The sequence below is a fragment of the Triturus cristatus genome, chromosome 7, assembly GCF_964204655.1.
Source record: "Triturus cristatus chromosome 7, aTriCri1.1, whole genome shotgun sequence".
NCBI classification, from domain to species: domain Eukaryota; kingdom Metazoa; phylum Chordata; class Amphibia; order Caudata; family Salamandridae; genus Triturus; species Triturus cristatus.
The window spans coordinates 1,696,337,013-1,696,353,408 of NC_140590.1; the positions used below are offsets into that span (position 1 = coordinate 1,696,337,013).

A 16,396-nucleotide genomic window follows, 5' to 3' on the forward strand; every position below is an offset into this window, starting at 1 on the left:
CAAGCTGGGGCCTGATTTTACTGACGTGGGGGCTGATTTATCTTGACGGGGACCTGCATTTTCTTCTAAGTAAGGAAAGCAAAACAAATGGTTTTAAAGCATACTTTAAAACCATTTGTTTTTTCATTCATTACTATTGAAAGGCTGGGTAGCCAGTCCGGCCCTGATTCTGCCTCTCAAGTAGAAGTTTTACTTGGGCGTCAGCTTCCTCAACATGAACTGAAGGTTTCTCAATGCGAGCGGCCTTGACCATCCGCGATCACCCTCGTTGAGAAATCTCCCTGGAAAGCAGTCTAGCATTGAATTTATCTAGCTTTTTTGGGAACTCCCTGTGCTCTGCAGAGTGCAAAAAACTCAGTAAACAGAGTTCACCACTCAGGCCTAATATTAAGGAGAGGGGGTGGCAGTCAGCCTGGTGCAATTGCAGATGTTAATCCCTGATTAGCATTCTCTTGCCGCAAACTCGAAGCCTGAAATGGTTTTGGTTTGACTTACAATGGGTGCTCGCTTGTGTCTGAACACTGCTAAACCTCTATGAAGAGCTATAATAATAGCAAAACTCGTGTCAGGGGTTGCTCTTATTAATTTTAGGTTAGCTTGGATAGCATTTTACCAACCGAAAGCTGTAGTAAAGTGCCTGGAGTGAGAAAATACTTTTTTTATTTTACAGCTTGGAGTGGTTGGCACTGTGCAAATCCTATGCTTAAAGACTTTGCTTTAGAAATGGCAAAATACTTTGCCTTTTTCTAGCTCCACTTGGATGGCACTCTGCTAAACCTATGCTTAAAAACTTTGCTAGAAAAACAGACATTTGAGGTGAGCAGAGCCAGAGTGTTGCTGGTCTTGTAGGGTGCTTTAAACAGGAGCTGCTCTCCACCTAAACCTGGGAATTACCCATCATTCTCTGCTTCTTTTTTGCATATATATATCTGTGAATCTATATCTAAACATCTATATTTATCTATATCTATTTATATATCTCTCTATATATCTATCTCTGTATATATATTTATATTCACTGAAAAAACCATAGGTTTCACACATGTTATAGTTAGCTGGACATTTTACTGATAAAAAACCAATGAAATTCCCCCGTTATAGTTACTGCAGGCAACTATAACTCACGCGACCGCAATCCTCTGCTGATGCTAATACTGTATTTAGACACTTATTTGCCCATGTCTTCTTCCATTAAATTTTAGCTTTACATATATTACAAATATTTTTTTTTCATAAAGACACATATGTCATCAGCAGAAGATTGCGGTCGCGTGAGTTATAGTTGCCTGCAGTAACTATAACGGGGGAATTTCATTGGTTTTTTATCAGTAAAATGTCCAGCTAACTATAACATGTGTGAAACCTATGGTTTTTTCAGTGAATTTGCAAGGTTTTTTAAATGCTAAGTTACTTTACGCCATTCGTGGCGTGCGCGCCCAGTTAACGCAGTTTGTTCCGTGCGCGCACGGTGCGCTTCGCGCACCGTGCGCGCACAGTGAGCACGCGGTGCGCTTCACGCACCGCGCGCCCACTTTACGCAGTTAGTGCCGTGCACGCACAGTGGTCACGCGGTGCGCTGCGCGCACCGCGTGCCCACGTTAAGCGGGATGGGCCATGTACGCACGATGCGCTTCGCGCACCGTGCGCACATGGGGGACATATTTTGCGCATCTTTGTGAAATGTATTCTTCGGGCACCATTTGCACACGGGGTGGGGAGAATGTGGATAGTTTTTTTTTTTTATAATTTTTTACCGTGCGCGTACGGTAAGCGTAATCGGCGATTTTCCGAAAAAAAATTTTCTTTTTTTTTAAGCTTTCCTTTTCGCAAATTTTTTTTTTCCATGCGCGCACGGTACGCGTAATTCCGCGAATTTCGCGGAATTCCGCAGGTCGCCGTGCGCGTACGCTACGCGCATACGGCGATTTTTCGAAAAATAATTTTTTTTTATTTTTGCCCTTGAGGGTCCTTCTGGGACCCCCTGACCAAGGCTAGGGGGTCAGGAACTGTCGAGCCTGCCCCCTTTTCACATTATCCACCTTTTTTATTCACCCCCCTGACAGTTCGAGAGAGAAAATGGCGGCCGCCGCTTCCTGGTTTCGGCCGATTCGAATGTTTACTAAGATCTAACAGCCAATCAGAATCGCGCTCGCGCACGGCACCGTACGCGTACCGTAAGCTTACCGTAAGCGCACGGTAAGCGCACCGTAAGCTTCCACAGATATATATATTGATTTAAAGGCTATTTTCTCAGGATCTACTGAACAGATTTACACCAAACCTACAAAAGGCACTTCCTTGACCTGAGGACTACCTCTCTGCCAAATTTCTAGTAATTCTGTTCAGCCGTTCGGGCTGTAGCTCGTTCTAAAGGTCCTATGGAAAAATGCATGGGAAAAACGCGTTTTGGGACCCCCCTTTTATCTCAGCCCCCGCTTGACGAATCCCCCCGAGACTTTCAGGGTAGGAGCGGAGCGTAGCGCCCCACCTATTTTGAGAAATTCGCGAGGATTCGTCGACCGGCGCCAAAGTTATTCAAAATAGAATGTTGAGTTTTTCCTATGGAAAAGGGGTCCTAACTATAACTACCTACTGGCGACCGCCAGTAGGTAATATATATATATATATATACATATGTCTATATATATATATATTGACTGAACAAAACAAAGGTTAAAGTAGCATTATAGTTAAGTGAAATTGTCAGTGACATTGTAATGTTTCAAACAAAAGAAAACACTGAAATTTACCAGATATAGTTATGACAAGTAACTATAACGTGCCCTAGAAAAACAATAACCCATGCCCTGCCACGCAAAGATTTTTAATCAATAGTTTAATTGCAAATGTTGCAGTGATATTATAAATTATGCCATAGATGCCATTCCCCGGGGCTGAATCCCATCATGAGGTGATTCATGTGCCCCCCCCGAGCCTTAGTAGGCCCCAGGGACCTCATCCACCTGAGCCTTTGCACCTCTGGGTTGGGTTGGCTTAAAGTTTAATTACACTGGGCCCCATTGTCTTAGGCACTGGTCCTTCCAAATGGTTAGCCAAAAACTCACACTGTGACCTTGACTCTGGTGGTAGCTTTTGTAGAGCAGTGAAGCTTGCTCTTAGAGATGCTTATGGTTTGAAGATACCTGTATTATAACAACATCATTAAACACATTAAAAAAAATGTTAATATCCGGTTGGTGTTAAAAAGGCACACAATTTTATTATACAATTAGAAAAATATAACAGTTAAAAAGAACCACAACAAAGATAAACAGGGGTGTATACAACTTATAGGATCCCCGATGTGACCTCAAAGGGATTCTAGCGCTTAGAAAATTAAAGCAGTCTCTTTTTGCCAATGCAGCTCATTGGGCTTAAGCTCCAGCCATTAAGGACTGGACAAAAGTCCACTTAGGACTCTACAGCGGGAAATGTCACAAAGGGCAGGCAGATTAATGCTTCTTCATGGGGTCATTGGGCATTTGCTCCTGCAACTTATTTCTCATCACCTTAACCTTGGAGCAGTTGAGATGTGGTCAAATTTCTTCAAAAACGTCGGTGTTTGGGTATCCCAATCACTCAATTGGAATTCACAAGACCTAGGGCCTTATTATGAGATTTGGCGGCGCGGGCAGGACTCCACAGCCTTGCTCCCGCACCGCCAAGACTCGCTGACGCCTACCTGCCAGATTACAAGTTATTTGTAGTCTGGCGGGTAGGCGGCATGGCGTTCCCACGGTGGTGCCTCTTTTAAAGGCCACGATGCCTTTGAAAAAGACACCGCAATAGGAACACCTCACAAGGTTCCTGCATGGCATGAACTCGAAGGTCCATGCCGTGCAGAAACGTTTATGCGTGCACACAGGGGGGCGCCAAGCATATTGCCGTCTTTGGCCACCATACCACCTCCAGGGAATGATGGCTCCCTGGTGGCGACGGTCCCAGGGCGGTCCGTCTGCCCAAATCGTAATAGTACGGTCAGACCGCTGGCTCGGTGGTGGCTAGACCGCCACCATGAGTCTGGAGATCCTCGGTCCGACAGACTCGTAATCAGGCCCTTAGAGGAGAGAACATTTGTATCTTGCTTTCTGTGAACCACTGATCATGGTCAAAGCATTATTTTGGCCAGTTATTTGCCTTTGCATCTAGGACCAAGCAAAAAGGTTCAAGAAGTCTCAGGTTTTGCAAGATAAGAGTGGCCTAGAAAAAACATACAAAAGGGTTAACATGATGTAACTGAAAGTACATTGTGAAATCTTGCCATGTTCCCATTACTTACAGAAAATAGATTTTTTTGCATGTAGGAGAGGATCTGTACAAGCACTAAATAACAGACCCCTTCCACCAGCGAGATAGGGAACCAATCCAAACATAAATGGGTAAATATGTGTCTACATAACATAATGAAATACAAATTTGTCTGCAGAAAATGGCACAACTCTGAGAGACATATATTACTTTTCTTCAGTGCTTCACTTCAGGGTTGTCAGTTTCTTCTAGTCTTGATTTGTCATGGATGGGTCACTTCAAGACTGTATTAGAGGACTATCCTGTTAAAAAAATACTTAGCACTCCTGTTCGGTAGGGAGGTTCAGATTAGCAATAAGTCCTTCTTCTCGTGTTTCGGCATGGTAAGTTGTGACCAGAGATTGATACACTATATTCTGGTCTCAACCAAGCCTGTAAAACTTCTTCACCATTGGTTCGTTCCTCAAAATCCCAAAATATGGAATGCATCTCTTAAATCTTCCACCTCATAGAGCGGCTGTGGGGTAAAGAAAGGGAGACATTAAATATCAGGACAAAAAGGGAAGAACTATGGAGATATTAAAAAAATGAAGAGAGACAAAAGGAGAGAATGAGGAGAGACTGCAATGAGACTTCAAGGGAGGAGAGAAGATAAGAGAAATCATGAGAAACCAAAAACAAATCAGAATATCAGAGAGAGAAGGTGAAGAAAGTTCAGAGGTGGACTCCATTATATTTGAAGTGGTGATATCAGGACAGGTGAGGAGGACAGGTCAGGTAGAGGAGAAACGAGGGATCAAGGAGAAAAGGGAATGGAAAGCTAGCTGGGGTTCAAAGAAATTTCATGGGAAAAGAGGATGTGAAGTGGGGTGATCAGGTAAGGTGCAAGAGGGCAGAGGCTTAGCTAGAAGGGGCTCTAGGTAGCAGCTGTCTTCCATCTGACTCCCATTAGAAAGTGTTGTGCCTGCATACCTGCCCCCACTGCCCTTGTTTCTGGTTTAGTTTACAATTTAGTAGGTGGTGCTACAAAGACTGACCCGCTCCTGGGTTCAGCCTCAAGCTTACACTAGCAGTGGGATCTAATGGGCAAGGAGTGCCTGTAACACAATTAATGATCATTTACATTCCACACAGCCCAGAAGATTGTTAGGGCTATTCTCTAAGGTAACTTACATTTGTGAATAATTTACACATGCAGTTTACTCTTACATTTTTTAGTAAAATGACTACTTTTGGCTATTCACAAAATCCGAGTGAAAAGTAACTTAAAAGGGTAGACTTACATGTCTCCACTCCTTGAAAAAGAGGGTGGAACCAAATTTGTGCATGTAAGTTATGACAGCGAAAAAGAAGGAGTAGTAAGTCTAGCACCACACATGGCCAAATAATGATACTGCAGCACCCTCCTATTGAAAATAATGGGGGTATGGAATTGGAATAACAACCCATAGGTGTTCCACGTGCATGTGTCTTTCTCTAGCTCAGAAAATTAATAAAAGTAGTGCTAAGCAATGCTCGGTCCTATTACAATTGTATAATATTTTTCTCAGTTCTTTCCTGAGGGCAGGGTGTGCTTTACGTTAAAAGTTTCAAGGTTACTTAGACGAGCTCTGCTGTAGTTGAACAAGCTATTGTATTCCTGTGCCATAAATGTATGATCTAATTTCCTTAATTAAATATGTACAACTTTAAACAGTAGGCGTTACTAGGGGTGTTGTACCTATGAATAGGTTAAGTGGTTGTCATGAATCAAACATTTTTAATTAAACCCTTTTATGCAATGTTATGCTATACAAATGTGTGTGTCTTCTGTCCCTATAACATTACAAAACAAGTGTTATCTTGTAGGAGAGCCATGATCTTTTTGGGTTTTCTTTAACAACAGATTCTATGTCAGTCTATTGGCATATGTACTTAGATATTTATGATTATACTAGATTAATTAATAACTATTTCTTACTGTAATAATATTTTTGAATAAATGCACAAGGTTGATGACTTTGGAATTTTGTTGTGTGCAGATTTTATTTATAGCCTTGGACTAATTCTGTGGGGGACTCAGATAGCACCTTTCCTGCCTAATGACCCTCTTAATTTCTTAACTAGATTGTCAACAGTTTTTAATAGCCCTTACAGATATCGGGTTAATTAATTAAGCTAATTAACATTAATTAGGCTAATTAGGGAAACTTTCTGGTTGTTGTGGAGTTGGAGAATTCTGGAGATTTTTGGAATATTGGCAGACTAACTGTAGATATTGTCCAAAAGTTTGATGTGACGAATATTAATAGGGTATTGTGCTGTGTGTTTTGCAACATGTGCTATGCTTTGGTGATTGCTCCTTGTTGTGCTTTTAGTATTGTATCATGTGCAACATGTGTTAAATGGTATAATATGGCCTGTTGATGGTGGTGTATTAATAAATATTTTTGATGTTTTATTTGTCATGACATTGTGTATTTTATGTGAAGATTTTTGGAATTTGGATAACTCCTGTTAGATAAAGGGGTCTTTGGAAGTTTTAAAAGTGGCGCACCAGGTTTATGTATAAGTTGATGTTTATTACCTTTAATAGTCCAGTTATGAGTGAGCACTAATTAGGAGTGGAATAGTAGTGATCTAGTCTGTGCACAAGGGTATATTGTGCTGATTCTAGGTTAGGTTATTACTGGTCAAAGCCTGGGTGAGTGTGTGTGATGGTTTAGTACTTTGAAGCACTACTTCCCTTCTGTGGTGAGTTTGGCTGCTGTTCTGTGTCCCGGTACACATACACAAGTTCATTGTTGATTGTTGTTGGTTTTATTACTGTGTTTGGGATATTTTTTGAAGTTGTAAGATATTTAATTGTATGCGTATATTTTGAAGTTTATTTGAATCTACAATGGGTGCAATTTTGGCAAAAATGTCTGAATTCATTGTTAGTAGGGCAAGCTCTGCGTGTATTTGTAAGTGCTGCACATGAAATGCTTTTGAATTACTTCATGCATATTGTATGTGGTTTAAAGAATGGCACATAACTACAGTAAATAATTTTAAAAAGCTGCAATACCCCTGAAAATGGTATGTTTGGAATGAATAAACTTGATGATTTAAGGCATGTCTTGTTTGAGATGAAACCACAATCGAGACGTGCAGTTTGAAGCAGTAAATTAATGGAATTATATAGATAATTGAAAAGCACAGAAGAAAATATTGAAAGGTCAGATTGGGAAGGCTGTTCCAAATTGGATGGATGCAAGACTGCGTTCATGGAAAAACAAATGTGCCATAAGGAAGTGTTAAAAACTGCAGGTGCATTTATTGTGATTGTTAGTGAACTAAATAAAAGCAAATAAATTCTGAGGAAGAAGAGTACATTAGGTATGATTTATTGATTATGGTAAGACCACCTCCTGACAATTAGGTTCAAGATCCTGAGTTAAGTGAATTGAGTGAAAGGTAAGATGATTCGGAATCTGATCACTCGTCATAAAGGGAGACAAGGCTTGTCAATAATAATGTATATTCAATTTTAGTAAATTTAGAAGAACTTTTAGATTCAGAAAAATTTCGTTGTAAAATTTAAGAAATAACTTTTGAGGTATTGTTTTTGAATTTGGAGCGGGGGAGCGAGCTTGTGAGGCTATGAAAAACTTGAAGAAAAGACAGTTTGAGAATCTTATAAAATGAAACTGACGGAATCTGAATTTCAAAAAGAATGTGTTGTACGATTAAAAGTAAATTTCAGAGAAATTATTTTTAATTAAAGAATGGGGACTGTGAAAAAGCACAAGGATGACTGGAATGAAAGGCCACTGAAATGTGAAATAAAGAAAGCCATGAGTGATTATAAATGTGAAGTTGTTGAAAAAGAGTTCCCATTGAGAGAAGTGTCCGGACGACCTTATGTGAACGTCTCTTGGCGCAGACACGATTTTATGACTTTTACAAAGGGTTTTCTGAAACTTAGAGAGGAATCTGAAAACTGACACACTGCTGTGGATAGGACTGTGACTGTTTTAAAAGTGCTTTGGGAAGATTTGGTTGCATTATTTTCAAATATTCCTAAGGATTTATGGAATGAATGTAAAACTATGGTAAAGTGGCCAGAGAAAGAACCATGTACAGATGACCTAGTTAAAATCCTTAACTATTTGTCATGTACAAATATACTCAAGTAATTGATCATTACAAAGGAAAAGTTCCAGTAAAACGTGTTAATTATTTGAAAATTATGAGATAGACACAAAATGCAGATGAGTCAGTTCATGCATATTATGGTGATAAATGCTGGTTTACAGACAACATAGTGCAGTGATTGATACATCAAAGTAAAGAGTGCTGGGTTTGTGTCTGAAGCTGAGCTAACAGATTGTGACGTGTTGGCAAGTGTGATGTGTTGGCAAGCGAAGTCACTGGATGAAATACCTGTGTATGCAAAATATTGTAATGATTATTGTGAGTTGATAAATAAGTCAACTAAAGAGAATTTGATGATGGTGCAAACTCACCAAAAAGTGACCAAGGAGTTTTTCAAGATCCTGGTATGCTATTTCAATGTCATCCAGGAGGTGATGAAAAATGTTTTCGAAGTAGAGCTAGAGGTTTTAATAACAATTGTCAGATGAAATCTGGAGCTTGTCACATTTGTGGTAAAGAAGGCCATTGGAAAATAGATTGTAAATTTAAGGTAAAAGAATTTGCAAATGGAGCACAAATGGTGCCTCACATGAATATCTAGCAGCAAAATATAACTCCAATTGGATGACAGAGTCAATGGTCCCATCCCTCCCAGCACCTGTGCAAAACATGCATGATACAAGGCAGTTCATTGGAATTATGCGGTCAGCTCCAATTCTACAACCTCAAAAGCAGATTATAGTGATGGGAGTTTCCACAGAGTTTTAAATTTCATCAAATTCTAGCTCAATTTTAGTTGAAACAATAAGTAATTAGGGCCAATTTTCCATAATTTGCAGGTACATTCAAAGTTACTTATGGATCGAGTTAGGCGCAATGATGGTGCTTGAAAGGGAGACTGATTGTATGCTTCGTGCAGTCCTAGAGCAAAACGAGAACGCCCAATATCTAGATGGAGAAGTTAATGTCCATCCCATATCTTTTTTGAATGGAACAGGTCATGCCCATTCCACAGGTAGATCATTGGATGTTTCATACCTACCCCCTCTTGGGAAAAGCAATCCAAGTAGTAGGCTTTTCAAATAAACAGGTGACTAATAAGTTGTCAGAAAATGCTCCAGCTATACATAAACATGATTTTATCATTAGTAAAACAAGTGTAATAAATCTATTACGTTGTGATCTTTTTTTGCAACTTAAATTGTGTAATTTATTGCACACCAGATGATGTTTGCATTCAAACAAATTATGCTGATGTTGATTTCAAAAAGGTAGGTAAAAGGACTTGTGTGAAGATGAGTCATATAGGGAAAAAATAGGTCCTTTGACAAGACTGCTAGTGGATTTTTAGAGATGCCAGTTTGTAATGGGTCTAGGTATGTCTTAGTATTTATTTGCTTATTTTCATAATGAATTGAGGTATAGCCACCAAGATGTGATGCACTGACAGTTGTCAAATTGGTATGGAGGGAGTAATCCAAAGGCTTGGATTGCCAATTTCAATTGAGACGGAAAAAAAGTAGATATTTTAAGAACGAAATTCTGAAGATCTTGTTCACTGATTTGAACATTGAACAGAAGTTCTATTGTAGTTAATATCCAGAAGCATCGGGAATCACGGAACGTTTAGATGGCCTGATGAAAGGAACCTGTGAAAAAGTATGTGCATCAACTTCTTGGCCAAATGATGGTCCCTTGGTGTGGTTTAGCATGAGGTGTACTCCAAGTAGATGGACTGGGCTGAGTGCCCATGAGGTCATCACGAGAAGAGCAATGTGAACTCTTCCCTTAGTTGTTGTTCAATGTATTATTGATGATTTAGTCTTGGATTAGTGAAAAGGCCTACCTTATACAGTACTCTTTGGATCCCAGATCTCCTTCCTGTCCATGTTTTTTTTTTTTTTTTTTTTAATTTTCAAAAACCTTTATTGATAAATGGAAAACGGACAAGTCAATACACCGTGAAGTCACGGAGCCATAAGTTGGGCCCACTGATCAGCGGGGGGGGGGGGTGGGGGGGTGCAGTTATCGCTTACACAGCCATTCAGCCGACATCCCGGAGGACCGGCGGCATTTCAGGAGAACCTTCACTTGTGGTAAACCCGTCACTTTTACTTCTGAAAAACAGTGCCTGCACCTGACCCCAGACCACACCGTAGCCCGCCCTGTCTGTGAGGCAATCCTACCAGTGCCCACCATCTCCTACGATCCTGGTCCAGTCCCTGAGTATCCGTAACCATATCCCAACGCCCCCCCACCCTCCCCCACCCACCCCGCCCACCACATGCACGTCGTCTCATCCCTCTCACATCCGCTTGCAACCTTATCCACAGTCCCTGCAGCTGGCGGTGAGCAACTGTTGCGTCCCTCGACACTCAGATCACCGACAATCCTGCAATACTCTGCTGCTTTCCGCCCGACCACTTATAGGGCATACCCAGCACCTCCGGTCAGTTCCCAGCCACACCTTCTACGCACAGGCACGCCTCCAGACTATCACGCCAGTGTCTAGTCCAGTCGTGCGTCCACAGGGTCGTGATCTTGTACTGCCCCCCCTTCCGTCCCACTGTGTGCATTGGGTACATCGCACTGCGTCTCCCCCTGGCTCGCCGAATCGGCAGTCCCAGCGGTCAGGTATGTTCTATACAGCCCCCAGAAGTTCTTGGGGCGGCTTTTCGGGGGTAACAATTCACTATATGTCTCCGCCTGTGTGCTGCAATACAGCATGTCCCTAGCCCATCGTTTCTTGGTGGGAAGCGGCCCCCTCATCCAACAGGCCGCAACAACGCGCCGAGCCACTAACAGCGCCGTGTCCGTCAGGCATCTCAGCGCCAGCGGGAGAGGCCTGGAATAGCCCAGCAACGCCAGCGCTGGGTTTGGCTGTATGTCAGTTTCCAGTATCTGGCTCAGTTCCCGAAACACCCCCATCCAGAACCGGGCTATACCCGGGCAGTGCCAGGCCATGTGTATGAAATCCGCTACTGGGAAATGGCAGCGCTCGCACTCTGCTGTTGGGCGAAGCCCATACCTGTGCAGTCTCTCAGGGGTGTAATAGACCCGCTGCAGGTACTTAAAATGTATCAGTCTATGCCTACCGTTCAGAGAGACCTTCTTGGTGCTAGAGCAGCAATATTTCCACATCTCGTCCGTTATTTCCATTTGGAGGTCGGCCTGCCAGCCGCTCCGAGCCGCTGAACACTGGGGCGCCCGGTGCTGATCCCCGAGTTCTTTGAGGGTCGTTACCAGTTTGTCCGGCGCCTCCGTTTTGATAACATAGGTAAGTTCCGGGATATCCGGGGGTTCTTCCATTCCCGGCCAGAACAGGGCCGACAGTGCGCTACGGACCCTGTGGAATTGAAAGCGCTGGAGCAGAGTAGCTCCAGGTCGGGTCGAGGCGAGCTGCTCCCATGTCTTAACCACCCCGTCCTGAAACAGGTCCGCCATCTTAACGACTCCCAAGGCGCCCAACGCCTGCCTCATCCCTGTTTCTCGCAGCGGGGGGAGCCAGATCGCCCACTCCACTCGCATCAGTGGGGAATACAGCAGGTCACGATCCTGCGCCCTCCGCAACGCGTGCCACGCATGGTTTGTGGCCTTAAGAGAATCCAACGTTCCTACCCGGCGGTCCACCGGCTGGAGCACAGTCGCCGGGAGTGGGAGCGGATCCGCGAACAGCCGCTCCAGCAGCATGTGAGGTATGTCCGAGTTGGCGTGGACCCACGTGTGCAGGTGGGCCGCCTGCGCTACCCTGTAATACCTTTCCAGGTCAGGGGCCCCAAGCCCGCCCATCTCATAAGGGAGCGTCAGCACCTTCCACTGCACTCGGGCTTGCTTACCACCCCAGGCCAGCCGAACTAGGGTCTGAGTCAACTGCGCAAAGAAGGCCCTAGAGAGCACTATAGGAATGTTTTGGAAGAGGAACAAAAATCTCGGCAGGACCACCATTTTCATGATGGCCACTCTGCCCATCAACGACAGGGGGAGTTTAATCCACACCTCCACATCATCGACAAGGTTGGAGTAGGCCACCCCGTAGTTTTCCCGGAGCAGGACCTCTGGATCCTTGTGGAGCCGGATCCCCAAGTATCGGATTGAGTCTGTCGTCCACTGTAGGGGGTATTCCATAGGGAACGGCTCCGTGACCGGAGTCAGCGGAAATGCCAGCGACTTGGTCCAGTTCACCTTGAGGCCCGACAGGCCCCCAAACCGGACCACCTCTCTCAAGACTGAAGTGAGATTCTCCTCCGGGTTGCGGACGTATAGCAGAGTATCATCTGCGAAGGTGGAAATGCAGATCCTATAGGAGGGGAAGTTAATACCCTCGAATTTGTGATACTCCCTCATTGCGCACGCCAGCGGTTCCGCCACCAATGCATATAAGAGGGGGGAAAGGGGGCATCCCTGCCGGGTCCCCCTGGAGATCTCAAAGGCTTCCGTGACTCTGTCACCTATACGCAACCTGGCAGTAGGTCAGAAATACAGTGCGCCCACCATCTGCAGGAAGGGCTCTCCCAGCCCGAGTTTCCTCGAGACTCTCACCATGAAGGGCCATTCCACGGAGTCGAACGCCTTTTCCATGTCGAGGAAGATAGCTAGGGCCTTACCCCCCGGGCGCACGTGCTGCATGGCCCCAAGGACCGTACGAATGTTGTATGTAAGGTTCCTGGATGGGATGAAACCCGCTCTGGCACCAGCAACGCCAGGCGAGTAGCAAGGACCTTTGCGTACAGCTTGGCATCTACGTTGATCAGGGAAAGCGGCCTGTATGACCCGCACAGGTTCGAGGGTCTCCCGGGCTTTAGAATGGTTACTAACAGCGCCTCTCGCATCGTGTCGGGCATGCTGCCCTCCTGGCATATATCATCGAAGAGGGCCATGAGATGCGGGAGGAGTTTATCCTGAAAGGCCTTGTAAAAGGCCACCGTCAGCCCATCCGAACCTGGGGCAGAACCCGCCCTCATGCTCCCCAGAGCCTCCAAGATCTCATCCTTCTGTACAGGCAGCGCCAGAAATTCCCTCTGTGAGTTAGACAAGAAAGGCATTTTTATGTAGCTGAGGTAGTCGTCTATTTCCTCTTCCATTTGGGAGGACTGAGATGTATAAAGGCCAGCATAATAGCCCCTGAATTCTTCTACTATCCCGGTCTCGTCTGTAATCACCCTCCCGGAACCAGTCACAAGTTCATCAATGACCAAGGGCCGCCTAGTGTTGCGGAGTATCCCCGCTAGTAGGGAGCCCGGGCGTTCGCTCTCTCCATAGGTACGAGCCGTGGCGTACTTGCCCATGTGCTGCACTTCCCTGTCCGCTTCGCTATTGTATTCTGATACCAGCGTCTGAATCTGGGCCGCCACCTCGGGGTCCATAGACCTCCCATACCGCTCCTCCAACTGTGCTAATTGCATCTCCAGTGCCCCCAGGCGCCGCCGGATGGATTTAAGGACACCGGAGTGCTTTGCCATAGCCACGCCGCGAATAAAGGCCTTAAACGAGTCCCACACCGTTTGAAAACTCTGAACAGACCCCAGGTTGGCCGCAAAGAAAGTGTCTATGTCGTCCGCTAATTCCCCCCGGAACACCTCGTCCAACAGGGAGTAGGGCGGCATCCTCCACGTGAACGGCGGTAGTCATTTGACTGGGGAGGCCAGCACCATAAGGAGGGGGGAGTGGTCTGACAGAGTACGTGGTAGGACCTCGCACCCCCTGACAACCGCCAAAAGCGTCCGGGATGCCAGCCAATAGTCGATCCTGGTATGCACATCGTGGTATGCAGAGTAATGGGTATATCCCGCCCTCCCAGGGCTCCTGTGCCTCCAGACATCAACCATGTCTAGTCTAGTCAATTCCGCCTGCATATACAAGGCGGCCGCCGCCGGACGGCGGACCCGCCCCGAGGAGTGGTCCAAGTCTGGGTTGAACGTGAAATTAAGGTCACCGCCCCACACCATGCGAGCGTGCGCGTATTGCCTGCACTGTGCAGCAAGCGCGGCATAGAACTCTGGGGTATCGTAATTGGGACCATAAACATTGACAACAATGAGATCATGACCTTTCCCGGCGCACCGGGCAATCAAATAGCGCCCGTCCGGGTCCGCGGCCAGCTTCTTTAGCGTCAATTTTGATCGTGGGTTTACCCATGTGATCACCCCTCTAGAGTGCGAGGTAAAGCCCGCCGCCCAACTGTTACCCGACAGCCCCTTAGATGACAACAGTTTACTGGTAAGTGGGAGCTGGGACTCCTGTATGAGCGCCAGGTCAATGTGGTGCCTATGGAAGTAGTTCAACACCTTCCTCAATTTGCGGAAATCATTCAATCCTCTAACATTCCACGTCAGCGCTCTAAGGGTCACCTCGCCGCTGTCGTCATTCATCTCTCTAGGCTCAGGCATCCCTGCAGTCACACTTCGTAGCTTCCGCAGGCAGTGACCCAGCGTGGGACCCCCCCACCAGACATCGCCAAACAGCAGACCTCGGACATGCAAGAACAAAGCAAGAGACGTATCGCTCCGCGCACCGTGCGTTTCCCAATCCCCGACCCCTGAACAACCCCTTAACTGCCCAACCCCCCTCCCACAGCCAACCGCCCCCAACCTGGCCAGACAGGACCCCATCCCACCCCCCCTTCCCTGATCACAACAAGCAAATAAAACCTTCACCGAACCTGCCCCCAAGGGGGCCACCTGAGCTAAACAGCGCTGGGGCAGAGGCCAACGGGAATCCACCACCCTGACCGTTTGGCGGACCACTGCACAGGCGTGCCCCCGCACCATTACCCTCACACATCAGTACAGCTAGAGCTGGCATCGTCCCTCGTCCAATAGGTCTGGGGGAGTCCTCCACCGTCCCCCCGCAGGGGCATAGTGCTCCACCTAGGGAGACAGGCCAGTCTGTCCAAGGGAGCCCCTGTATAAACATCCAGTTCAGTATCCGTTAGGTTCAGGAAACTGACCCTCACAGCTAAGGTAAGAGATCACCCTAGTGGGATCCCCTCAATGATTAAGCCCCTGAGGGCGGCACCGTCAGTAGCCAGCAAGTGCAAGTTAACCCCCCTACCCGAGCCCCCCCCAAGTCCAATGTTGTAATATTCGGGCACCCTCCACAAACCAGAAAGATCTCACCCAGCGTCAGCCGCGCCGTCCCCAGGAGCGGTCGCCTCCTCCTCCACCAAAACACAGGTCCAGGTGCCAGGCCACTCTCAGGGTAGCGGGCGCCCCTGCGCAGAGTCCGCAGGTTCAGGCCGTGCGACAGCCCGCAGGAGAAGGCCGCCGCCTGTCGTCTAATCCTGCCCCTCCAGACCGTTGGCATCAGCGCTTTGGTCCGTGTGGTCCCGCGGGCCACTCCGCTGACCCCTAGTCCACTCCTTCAGGGTGCGCTGCAGTTCTCCCGGGTCCGTGAAGAAGTGTGAATGGCCCTGCCTGTTGATCCGAAGCCTCGCCGGGTACAGCATAGCATAGTCCAAACCCAGATCGCGTAGCTGTTTCTTATAGGGTGCGAACTGCCTCCGATCCTCTTGGACCTTTGCCGTGAAGTCCGGGTAAATGGAGATATCCATTCCTTCAAATTGCAGCTTCCCTTTTTCTCTAGCTATCCGGAGGGCAGTGTCTCTGTCTCTATAGTTCAGCAGCTTTGCTATAATGGGTCGCGCAGGGGCGCCGGGCCTGGGACGGGGGCCCAGCGAACGATGGGCCCTCTCGACAACGAACATGGGGGAGAATACGTCCTCACCCAGCAGGGTGTGAAGCAGTTTTTCCACAAAGGGTTCCATCCGCCCCGTGTGCGTCGACTCAGCCACACCCGTTATGCGGATATTCGACCTCCTCGAACGGGCCTCTAAGTCCTCCGACTTGTCCCGGGTAACCTGCAGCAGCTTACTGAATTGCTTGTGGTCTGAGTCCCACTCCGTCTGCGCCTCCTCCACCTACGTTATTCTTTTCTCGGACTCATCAAGCCGCTCCGCGTTCTTGTCCACCCGCTCCGACATGCGGTCCATGCGATATGAAAGCGCATCAATCTTGGTGCCTATCGCTGCCAG

General features: G+C 46.5%; 1 protein-coding gene across 1 annotated transcript in view; it reads right to left on the minus strand.

Moving 5' to 3' along the window:
- Positions 1-3,196: 3,196 nt before the first annotated feature.
- The window catches only part of AICDA (activation induced cytidine deaminase), a 50,954-nt gene continuing 37,754 nt past the window's right edge, over positions 3,197-16,396 (minus strand). Inside the window, exon 4 of the mRNA XM_085614624.1 lies at positions 3,197-4,765. Coding sequence (XP_085470750.1) covers positions 4,712-4,765 — 54 coding nt within the window. The 3' untranslated portion in view covers positions 3,197-4,711. The remainder of the gene's footprint in view (positions 4,766-16,396) is intronic.